Consider the following 12,090-nt stretch of genomic DNA (forward strand, 5'->3'; position numbering starts at 1 on the left):
CAATAACTTTTTTTTAACTACAGCATCTTCTCCAGTGCAGCCTCCTTTCTTTGAGTGTCCAATAGGATATTTCCCACCTCCAGTTCCACCAATTTCCTTGCCACTGCCACCTCCAATTCCAGTAAGTAACCTTGAAAGAAGTGTACGCTTCAAAATGTTGGTAATTCTTATTTTGTATCTTATTTCTAATGCTAAAGTTAGGATTAAATTTAGATTCTGTTTTTGATGCAATTCTGTTTGGTGATTCCCTTGAACTATCTGATAGACTTGTGGTTGTTTTTTAAAAAACTTTTATTTCAGCTATTTTTTTGCTGATCCAATTCCTGTTTAATGGAAGGTCTCCCTATTGAATCAAAATTTTCCCTTCATTTAGAGTTATGCTGTTTCATAACAAAACAAAAATTGTCTGAAGCACATGAGGAAAAATAATGAATTGGAATTGTTAGTGCAAGGCAACTTTCCCTCTTATTTCTAGGCCATGTACGTAGATATGCTTATCCTCTGACTTGTTACCTGGTGGGGGGGAAGCACAAAAATGTAGCTCATCAGTCCTTCCTTCGAATTTTGTGCATTTTGACTATATGCTGTCTGTCTGCTCACTTAAGAGTCCGCATGGAAATTGAATTTGTTTAGTTTTTTCCCCACCACTTTTCTTCACTGTGTGATTCTTACCCTTCTTAGTAAAGCAGTAGAAAGTTGCCATTCCCTGTCATGACAGCTTCTGGATTTTTTGACTAAAGGAAATTGTCATTTTGTTATTCAAGACAAATTCATAAAACTGTTTAAGGACTGTTTTTTCAAGCAGTGTGAACCTATCTGGTCAGCCATACTTCTGTAGCTAGACTATCTGTGGTTCTGAATTCTCATTTATGTTTAGTTTGTATATATGTACTACTTGACTATCCAAATGGAACCTTGTTGTTTCCATTATCTTCTTTGAGTAATTGCTCACTGTTTAGTAACAGCGTTTGACAGTGGTCTGAATCCACTGCAGTTTGAATTAGTTTTAAACCATGAATTAATTTAGGACTCAACCTCTGTTAAATGATCACAAAGTAGTAGTAATTTTCAAGTTTCAAACCCTTGTTTTCTGTTTTATCTCAGCCTGTACCATCTTTGAGCCAACTTTATGTGGAGGGTATTTCTTGTGTTTCTCTTGAGCCGCCTCCACCTCTTCCACCTCTTCCCCCTGAAGAGCCTGAACAGCCACCAAAACCTCCATTTGCAGATGAGGAAGAGGAAGAGGAGATGCTCTTAAGAGAAGAATTACTCAAGTCTCTAGCCAACAAACGAGCTTTCAGATCTGAGGTACTGTATTGGTTTTTGAATGTAAACCTCTAGATGGCAATCTTGACCAAAACTTAAATATGACCTGCTAAGTGAGGATTACAGGCTTTCTCATGCTGCCTTTCTGATGACTTAAAAAAAACCAAAGAAATTCTGAATTTTCATCACCCTCTACTCCTGCTCCCCACCCCAAAGAAACCAAAACAAAACCCACCCCAGAACACCCTTTAAATCGTAAATCACAGCTTGTCTTTTATTTCTGAAAGAAGTATGAAACTAAAAGTTTCATATGTTCAGGGGAATGGGGATTTTATTTTCTGCAAAAGATGTTTGTTATTTATCAGGTATCAGTTAGAAAACAAGACACCTTTGTTTCAAGCTTCTAGCAAAAGGAGTTAGGAGAGGTTAACTGTTCTGGTTTTTATTGTTTTGGGTTTTTTTGAGTGAGAAGCAAAATCTGTGGTTTTGAAAAATTAGATTGTTTTTGACCTCATTAAAAGGTCCCAGATCTTGTGCTGCTGACCTATGAATAACTGTCATACTCTTCTGTGATTTTTTTTTTATATTATTGCAGAATTGCATTGTCTAATGTGTTTGGATAGTCTGCCTAAATTACAATTCCAAGTCATGTATGGAACAATCTCATTTATGCTTATGTCTTTTAAAATAGCTGTGTATAGTGTGTATTTTTATGACTGTATTTTTTTTTCTTTTGTTAGGAAACCTCAAGTAACAGTGGTCCACCTTCCCCTCCTGTTCCAGATAATTTGCAGTCTGTGCCAAGAAGCAATCTGTCCGCTGTCAGTATTAATACTGTGTCACAGCCACGGGTACAAAACACAAAGTTTGTTAGAGTACCGAGGCCTCCACGAGCAGTGATCACAGTAAGGAAATATTGGTGCTTTCTGTTAATAAGACTATGAGTTGAAGTTGTCCTCAGTTCAAGTGAACAGCAAAAAGACTTAAGGTTTTTTAGTGAGACAGCAGAGAATGGTGGAGTTCCAATTAAACATCTGAATTATTAGTAACTTCAAAAATCCATGTGCTGTTCTGGAAAGAATTTGACACTGAAACAAGAATTTACAGCTTAAGAGAGCATCAAAACATGCCAGCACTCATCTGAACTAAAAGAAACAGTAAATGTAGTTCAATTAATTTATTTTCCAGATTAGCACAGACTAAAGGGTGCTGTTCAATGGTAGCTGAGCCAATCTAATCAGTTTGTTGCCAAAAAAGAGGTGATCTTGCTCTTTCTCCTGCTGCTGGCCAAATGGTGTCTCCCTTTTCTTAAACTGGGGTCTGGAGCATCAGTCCTGTTGCTTACCTTAAATTTAACGTGCTAAACTGTTTAGAAAACTAACCTGGGGGGGGAAAACGTACTTTTCCTTCTAGGGGGAGTTGAATTTTTTCAGTGAACAGTGTGTGAGCATGAGAGGTAGCACAAAAGTGGTGGCAGATGGCATGTCTGTGGGAGGGTGTGAGACAGGAGAGAGTATTCTCCTTCAGGCAGCAGCAGACTTCATCACATTAGCTCAAAACATATTCTGTAACGACCTCCATTTGAATGGTCATGGGAGCTGTGTGCAGGTAGCATTTGATTTGTGATGTCTGCAGTCTCCTTGGATTGTTGGAAATGTGTTATAAAAACATATTTGCCTGTGTTATGCCAAACTAGAAGCCCATATAGTCTACTGTTCTGTTTATGGGAGTGAACACTACATAGTGGATGGTTTGTGATGATTTTAACACCACATCTTACAGAGCTTGCTTTGTTGTAGCTCTTTCCCATGCAGATTTTCTAATGAATAGTGTGGTTGAGTCCGTACCTCTGCGTTTCTGTCAGTGGATGTTGTTTCTAAAACTTTTTTTAACAAAGTTTGGAGGAATATATAGTATCTTTGAGGCTATTGTATCACTATGAAGTCTAGCTGTAGCTGGCCAACAGCTTGCTTGCCAATGAATACAGACTGTATGATCACTTAGTCACCTGATTCCATAGTGGGAAAAAAAGCTTTAGATGGTAGAGACCTGTATATTCCTTTTTTGGTCATTCTAAGGCCTACTTTCCTTTCTGTAGGAAAATAGTGCTCTTAAGCTTAAGTGGATGTAGGTGTTGGGTTTTTTTTCTATACCAATCTTCATAATCTACTTGAAATTCTAGATATAACTAGAGTAATTGTTCAATTTGGGCATGTTCTATCCTTTCTATAGTTGCTTCACATTTACTTAGATTTTTAAGGGTTCCTATGCTTAAATACTAAACCTATTCTGAAAAAAACCTTAAATTACCACATATTCTGTTGTCCTGAGACTTCATTAACTGCTGTTGCGTAAATGAGGGAGACCACATGTTACTGGGGAGCTGTTGGTTTGTTTTAGTAACTTGATAAATGTCTCTTATCAACTGTACATTATGTAAGCATTAAGAAAAACTGAAATGTAGTGCCTGTTGCTAATGATGGTTAGCTTAGTTAAAGCTGACAGATTAATACCTTGTATTTGAATCAGCTAGCTTGGCTAGGGCCGTTTTTACAAAAGTGATTATAGAAACAAAGCATTTCGCATTTGTTAATTTTTTAATAGCTAGGGATATAGAATATTTTTACATAAAATAAGTGCATGTATCGCCAAAAAAGTCTCACAGGAGACTAGTCTGAAAAAGACTATTTGTCTTCTGTGAAAACAATATAAATTACTCCTGTTAGTTTAAGCTTTTAGAAACAACTTGTATTGAATGCTTATGACTCTTTTAGTTTTTGTAGTATTTGGTACTTCTCACTAGAACATAAAAAAAGTGAACTCATGAGAATTTTATTTTGAACTTAACTGACAGTTTTTCTGTGAGCATTTTTGGATATATCCAGAAATTAAAAAAATCACAAATGCAAATTCTTCAGGTTTTGAAATCTAATTTCATAGTTTTGGGGGCTCGGTAGCTTTTGAATGTTTGAGTATGCTGTACCATATTTCAGAAGAGGTTTTCTATTTACAAACCTTGGGATTTCTTCTGTGGAGTTGAGGACCTCCGCATAGTGAAATAGCCTGCAGATACTGGTTTGCTTTTTCAGTGACACCTTGTGACCCTCTTTCAAAGTAGTCATGGACACTCAGGGATCTATTCATCACAGATTGAAAAGAATGTCTTAGAACATCATGGAAAGAGATCTCCCGTTACAGCTGGGGCTGTGGTTCCCCTGCAGTAGAAGTTAAAAGCAGCCTGGCGTCTTTGGTCTTTCAATACCAAGAGCTAGTGATAGGGAAGAGGTGTATCTGGCATCTGAAAATGAGGAGAAGGGTGGGGTGCCTTGCCTGATTAATTTAGGTTTCCATGGAGCTACAATCAGAATATTTGTGAGGAGAGGACCAGTGCCTTGCTTTGTTTTCTTTCACCAATATAAACTGGAATTTCATCTAGTTATGCTATGGTGGTGCCAAAGTGATGTAACTCTAGTACATGCAGGAGTAGTAAATATGATCCTTATTCTAAGAACTGTCCAGAAAGAGAGTATCAGAAACAAACATTAGAAATTGGGTATTTTTCACTCTTTAAAAAGTAGGGGGTGTTGTGGGTTGTGTGCTTTAAAAGACACTTAGAGCTTCGAAGAGGTCCTGTCCTGAGATAAAGGTTAATTGTATAACTGTAATTGTCCAGACCTACACTAGGAGATGGGAAGAGCAGTCCTGGAAATGTGAACTAAGTTGCTTCTTTTCAAGCTGTAACTCCAGAGCATTTGAGGTTAATCTAAATTATCTGCTTCTTTCTGCATCTTTCTTTGTGCTGGAACTGGCAGTCATCTGATCTTCAGTGAGCTGTTTCAGTTAGTGATGTTGACAAAAAGTGATGAATCTTTTTTCATATGTTCTTTATGTACTGTTGATGTTCTACCAATTTAACTGCCTCAGCGGCTCACTGTAAGGTCAGCTAAGTATAACTGTGGGACAAGAGGCATCACAACTGTGTGGCTGAAAGATGAGGGAGTTTTGGTATGTGTGCTGCAGCATTTCTAATGCAGATTTGATTTATTGTTACCTCTCAGTTACTTAAAAAAAAATTGCTTGCAAATGGCAGATCATAATTTTCATTACAATTGAAGTAATTCATGAAGTATAGGAGTCAAAGGTTTGAGATTTGTACGACCACGCAGATGTAAATATGCTGTGGATACTTGGGAATACATTGAAAATGTTGGAGTACCTTTCATGTTACAGTATCAAGAATTGGTATGGTATCTCTGTCTTTTAGTGGAGAAGCACGATATTTTTTTCTCTTTCTCTTATAATGTCGAATTGGTGTGCCATGCTAACAAAAAGAGTCAACCTCCTTTTTCTCTTCTAGTAAGTATGTGCTTAGTTGTATCTGTCTCTAGCTTTTCTTCTTGCTGTGAAACTCTTTTAATTCTCCCCACAGCTTCCAAAACACAAATCTGTTGTAGTTACATTAAATGATTCAGATGATAGTGAGTCCGATGGAGAGCCATCTAACTCAACTAACAGTGTATTTGGAGGACTAGAATCTATGATAAAAGAAGCAAGGAGGAATGTTGAGGTAAGCGTTATCAGCATTTAATAGATTTATTTTGTGATGAATTTGCTTTGTATATGGAATTTAAGCTTTAGAATTTGGTCAAGAAGTACTGGATTACATCAGAAACGGGTAAGAGAGAGTACATTACTTCTGACTGGACCATTGCATTGAAATTTGGATTGCACAAGCCTAATTAAAATTATTTTTTGGTTAAGATGGCATCTTGAAGATGGAATTCTGGCTTCATTTTTTCAATTAAAATTCAGTGCATATTTAACTACTAGCAAAAAAGTATTGGCTTAGAAGATGTGGTTAGCCTTGAACAGCTTTAAGGTTGTGCTGAAATGACTCTTAAAAAATAGTAATTAATGGCTGTATTTTAAATTAGTGTGACTAGCATTAATTTGAACCTCATTGTACAGGCCTCAAAAATCAAAGCCCCTCCAAAATCAGAAAAAGAAAATGATCCAATGAGAACTCCAGAGGCTCTACCAGAAGATAAGAAGATAGAATATAGACTCTTAAAAGAAGAGATTGCCAGGTACAACTGAGTTTCATTGTTAAAGTAAAATGTATATTCTTTGTAGTCCTTTACTAGTCTATTTTTCTAACCAGAAGGGAAATCCAAGTTTGAAAACCTTGCCATTACCTTCGGGGGTTTTTTCCCCCCTCAGTTTTTAATAAGACAACATAGAAATCTGAAGAAAGTCCTTCGGTTTGAACTGACTTACAGTAGTTGATTGCGGTTGTGGAAAGTTCTTTTTCTTTTAACTTGAAATCTTGTCCTGCTACTTTTTTGAAGACTTTAAAGCTATTGTAAGTGCACCGCGAATTTAATATTGAAGCTGAGGAACATCCTTGCTTTTAATCTCTCTGTTTTAGTCGTGAGAAGCAACGCTTAATTAAGTCTGATCCACTGAAGAACAGCTCGTCCCCTGCAAATTCTGATGGTGAAGTTGATGGAATTGGGAGAATAGCAGTAGTGACAAAACAAGTTACAGAAGCAGAAGCGAAGCTTAAGAAAAACAGGTGTGTATTTCACTGTCATGTTATATCTTTTTTGCTTAGGATTAAAATTGTAAATAATCTTCTTAAATGTGTGGCATTAAAGTACAGCAAACGATTGTTTTTCTGTTATCTTGAACTATTCGCTCTTGAATTCTATTGCCATACTAAAGGAGTTGTGTTTGGTAACTTCTTTAAGTATGGTTTGTTGTGCTGTTTTCAGCTCTGTTTACATTTAGTGACTAGAACATCATCTGTGCCACCTAATAACTCTGAAAGATCAAAAAATGAGTGTGCTTTTCACTACTCAGTACACTTTGAAGGTAGCATGTTTCAATGGGATATATCTGATATGCATAAATGAATGAGTGTTCCTGCAGGCTAGGTGTGCTGTTTGAAGCTTTTCCTGTATGCCTCTCCTCTTCTAGCATGCCTCTTGTTTCTCACCCTTCTTCCAAGTTACTGTAGAAAATAAAAGTTCTTGGCATTCTTCTCTGCTTCTGTTGCCACTAGACTATTTCTGCATGGTCTTGTGGACAACCTGGTTCCTGGTCAGACATAAATTGAAGGAGATTCTTCTGCCCTGCCTTTATTCGTACCCATCTATCTACATCTTTATCTTGCTTCCTTTAATGCATAGGTCTTACACTTAATTACTCTGATACTGTGCCATAACACTATGGCTTGTAATCTGCTAATATGCGTATGTGCCCTAAGGAAGAATTTGGTTGTTCCTTAACAGAAAGCAAGAACATGTGTGTTTGGGATGTCTTAATGTTAAAAACAGTATTAAAGATATACCACTTGCTTACCTTCTCTTGTTCTCATAACTAGGATGTTTTCATACTGACATGCTGAACTTGGGATACTGAAATCTGCTGTATGTACTACCAATATTTAATGTCCTGTGAATGTTAAGACTACCTGGAGAAACTTAGAATGTTGTTTGTTGATAAATGAAAAAGAGCTGTGTTCTTAAATAACTAAGGTTTCAGAAGAACAGCGATAGGTCTGAGAAACTTCATTTTGGAAAAAAACTTGTTACATTACTTTTCTGCTTTTTCTACTTAGACTTCTGTTGATGAAGGATGAATCTGTCTTGAAGCATTTGTTGCAACAAGAGGCCAAGAAGAGAGAGAATGTTAGAATTGCTGAAAATAAGATTAACAAGCTGGCTGAACAGCTACAAGCAACAGAGAAGATCTTGAATGCTAATAAGATGTTTCTCAAGAAGCTTCAGGAACAAGTAATTTTGAAATGTTTCTGTTTCCTAGAGCTGGAAATCTTGAAATGGGAAGCCTGATTTTTGGAGGCAGTAGGCTTTCTTTGAACTGATTATTAACTAATTCCCATGTCTTTTCTGATGATATTTCATTGTGTGGTCACATCTGAAAACTTGCATCTTACTGTAGTATTTCTTTTTTTTTTTTCTTAGATTCATAAAGTTCAACAACGAGTTACAGTAAAAAAAGCTCTGGCATTAAAATACGGGGAAGAACTTGCTCGAGCAAAAGCAGTAGCAAGTAAGGAAATTGGGAAACGAAAACTGGAGCAAGATCATCTTGGAGTAAGTCTGTTGCATACCTTTGAACCATGCTGTACTTGAAAAGCAGTAGCAATTTTGATTAGCAAATGTAGTTCAAATGGGATTTCAGGAAAATGGGAAAATATTTCAAAAGCACTATAAGAATCTTCCTGTTGGCTTCCTATATTTTTGAGAATTCAACAGAAAAACCACTAGGTATTTAAAAAAGAAAACTGTTCAAAGCCTGCATTTATCTACCAGGGATATATTTTTGTGCCAGTAGATAAATAATAAGAGGAGCTATATGCCTGTGAAGGAAATACTTTACTGTCTGTAGACATCAGGGATCTTGTTAAAATTACCTATTAAGGATGCTGAAGTGAGGATCTTATCATCTTGTTTTGAAAAACAAAATATAGAAAAACAAGGCTAAAATATTTTTGTACATTTTTTCTTTGTGTTCTCCCTCACCCCTCCAACACCTCTGTGTATGCTTGTTTTATAGCTCACCTTTTAAATGCAGCCACAACTTCTGTTGAAGCCCTGTACATGATGTAGGCTAATTTTTATTTAAAAACCTGCAAATATGCCAGTTGAGTTGTGGCAAACTCCTTTGTGGTTTTCCTGCTGTTTGTTTGAAATTTTCTAGCAAGAGTTTAAAATATATTTTTATAAACTCTGAATTAAATATCTTGCCCGTATTTCATTTACATCCTGTTGATAGATCAGTAAATGTGAAAATAAAGGGAACTTTTTTTCTTTTCAGCCAAGCAAAATGTTGAAGTTGGAGAGCTCCCCTGCATCAAGTCCAAAAAAGCATTCAGCAGAATTGATTGCACTAGAGAAAAAACGACTACAGCAACTGGAGTATGAATATGCTCTGAAGATTCAGAAACTGAAGGAGGCCCGTGCACTCCAAACCAAGGAACAATCAAATATTGCACCTCAGGCAGAAGAGGAGTCTGAATTTGCGTTACCTCAGCCATCACTTCATGATCTTACACAGGATAAGCTGTCTTTGGACAGTGAAGAAAACTACTTTGATGATGAAGTTCTGTCTAATTCAAACCGAGAACGAAGGAGGTCTTTCAGAGAATCTAATTCTTTCACTAAACCAAATCTTAAACACATGGACACTCCGAAACAAGAAACTAAAAACAAACTTTCTAAAAAGGCGTCAGAGGAGCCTGAGCTGTTCCTTGGGTTGAATGTTGATGAACTGAAAAAGCTTTATGCTAAAGCTGACAGCTTGAAAGAGCTCCTAGTGAAAAGTGCTTCCTTTATAGTACCTAAGGAAGATCTGTTGTGTGGTCAGGTAAATGCTTTAAAACTAAATATGAAGGTTTTCTTTATTAGGTGGTATTGCACTTGCTATATAGCTGTTTATCTGTTTCCTAGGAAATTTCAGTGGACATGGATTTTGTTACATCTCAAAACAAACAAACTGAAGTGAAACCATTTCCATTTGGACCCTATCATAGTCCTCTCCTAGTATTTAAATCCTACAGGTATGAAAACTGTAGCAGCTGTTTGACTACTGTGTATATGTGTTCTTGTTCAAGTATTCTTCACTGCTCTTCCTTAATACCCAGGCATGTACAGAAAGACAAATCGCAATGAGAAACTTGACTATCCTGAAACAATTTTGTCTAGTTTAGGGAACCTAAAGATTCAGTTATTTTTTCTGGTATGCCGGAATCCCTTGCTTTTGTGCAGTTTCCTGCTTTTACATTGTATTGTGTACTATAGTTTGGTATAACTAAATTAAAAAATAATAGTTAAGCATTTGAAAACAGGATTTTTTCCAGGAAAAAATTAACAGGAGTGTATTTTGCTTATGCAGTCTTCAAACTTGGCTAGGATTTACATTGTGAGAGTCAAGATTGAGCCAATCACCTGTTTTTAGATTCCTGCTCAGTGGAAAGAAGCATGACTACAGTGATGCATCTTGACTTAAAATAGGCACCTGCAAGTGTAATCAATTTGACACATCTGTTTTTTGACTAAAGAGACTTGTTCCTACACATTAACTTTTAGAAAACAAAAGTTTGGAATTTAAACTGGAGCAGTTGAATCCTACCGTATGCTTCAGGCTTTTTATTTCTGTATTCTTAAGTAGCCAAAGATGGAGTATGCATCATAAAGTATTCATTTTATCTTCTAGTAGGTGATGGCTTCAACTCCTTAAGGAGCTAGAAATCCCAAAATTGACATATTCAAACTTCAGCTAAAGATTTAAAACAAGCATTTGTCCGCTCAGCTCAGACTGTTTTTTGTTTGTTTACATGTTCTAAAATCTGATGGGGATTTTTTCATTGTTTTTTTGAGGTTAATCTTCAGTGGTTCTCTTTATACTTCCATTTGACGTTGATCTTACGCTGACCAGAGCATGAGTGCATTTTTTCTAGAACTAAGCTGAAATTTGATTTCAGTGGTTTGCGTTCTCTACTGGATGATTACTACACTTCCTCTTTTAACATGAATGAAGTTCTGCACCCAAGGGGGAAGAGAATGCTAGAGCAGAATCTGTTTAGATTGAGAAGTACTGTTTTGTTCCCCCCCTCTCCCACTGCTTTCACCTGTCTCTTAACTCACTGGCCAGCAATGCCTTTGGTTCGTAGTAGGGGTTTGGAAATAAAGAGATTTAATACAGAAAATGTGATATTTTTTTTAACTTTTTGTTTAGTAAAACTGATGTCTTACCTTGGAACCTTTGTCAAAATAATTCATTGTTTCGTTTTAGGTTTAGTCCGTATTTTCGAACCAAGGAAAAACTGTACCTCAGTTCAGTAACGTATAGCAATATGATTGAGCCAAAACAGTGTTTCTGCCGTTTTGATTTAACAGGCACATGTAATGATGATGACTGTCAGTGGTGAGTTCTTTCTTAATTTTGTTCATTTAAACTAAACTTCTCTTCTAGATGTCTGACTCAAAGACTGAAATATGCATGATTCTCATTTCTTTAAGAGGTCTGCATTTATGATGCTATGCACAAGTTCTAGAAAAGTTACTTTTAATACCCTATCGCAGATACTTGGTTGGCAGGAAAGCCATGAAGAAAGGAAGCTCTTTAGATGTAAATTTAGAAAAGCAGTATGCACTGTTAAAGAATATTTGACCTGCTGGTTTCCTTGTAATTCAGATGGGACTCCTCTTGCTTCATTGCTTCAGTATAACTTCAGACCATCATGGAACCTCAGGTGGTGGCTGATACTGTTAGGCACAATAGAGAGGTATCTAACGGGGGAAAAAAAGCATATACCAAATATTATGTAATTATGTAAAAAACCAAACAAACTGTTGTGGTAGTGGAATCCTAGTTTTCTGGGAAAATACTGGCTGAGTTTGTTTCTTTGAAGCGTGGTGTTAAATGATATTAAAAATAGTTTGTTAAACAGCGTTGCACAGTCTATTTAAAAAGTTGTTACAAGTATAAGTGGGTATGAATTGGTCAGGAGTAAACTCAATTTGGAAACTTCTAACTACTGGAAAAATATAATAGGAGTGAACTTTATCTCTCTTTTGCCCTTTTCAGTGGCAGGTGGCTTTTTGGATCAGCTTTTAGCTGCTACCATCAAACCATAGTTTGAATCTTTTAAATACAAAGTGATATCTACTTCTTAAAACTACCTTGTTTGAACGAGAAAGTTCTAAATACAGTGTTTTTGTGTTAGTGTGAAACAAGTGTGTAGAGGTTTATTTTAAAGAGTAATGCTTTAGTGAAATAATGAAGACTAGGGTTAAG

At 36.4% G+C, this 12,090-nt stretch overlaps 1 protein-coding gene across 5 annotated transcripts in view; it reads left to right on the forward strand.

The window, feature by feature from the left end:
* The window catches only part of ZFC3H1 (zinc finger C3H1-type containing), a 43,613-nt gene that overhangs the window by 12,389 nt on the left and 19,134 nt on the right, over positions 1 to 12,090 (forward strand). For all 5 annotated transcript variants that reach the window (XM_063322938.1, XM_063322939.1, XM_063322940.1 and 2 more), the window contains exons 7-17: positions 24 to 121; positions 1,105 to 1,308; positions 2,007 to 2,171; positions 5,696 to 5,833; positions 6,235 to 6,353; positions 6,695 to 6,841; positions 7,889 to 8,063; positions 8,253 to 8,384; positions 9,109 to 9,657; positions 9,741 to 9,850; positions 11,086 to 11,217. In XM_063322938.1, the coding sequence (XP_063179008.1) occupies positions 24 to 121; positions 1,105 to 1,308; positions 2,007 to 2,171; positions 5,696 to 5,833; positions 6,235 to 6,353; positions 6,695 to 6,841; positions 7,889 to 8,063; positions 8,253 to 8,384; positions 9,109 to 9,657; positions 9,741 to 9,850; positions 11,086 to 11,217 (1,969 nt within the window). The remainder of the gene's footprint in view (positions 1 to 23; positions 122 to 1,104; positions 1,309 to 2,006; positions 2,172 to 5,695; positions 5,834 to 6,234; positions 6,354 to 6,694; positions 6,842 to 7,888; positions 8,064 to 8,252; positions 8,385 to 9,108; positions 9,658 to 9,740; positions 9,851 to 11,085; positions 11,218 to 12,090) is intronic.

The sequence above is a fragment of the Chroicocephalus ridibundus genome, chromosome 1 (genome assembly GCF_963924245.1).
Source record: "Chroicocephalus ridibundus chromosome 1, bChrRid1.1, whole genome shotgun sequence".
Lineage (NCBI taxonomy): Eukaryota > Metazoa > Chordata > Aves > Charadriiformes > Laridae > Chroicocephalus > Chroicocephalus ridibundus.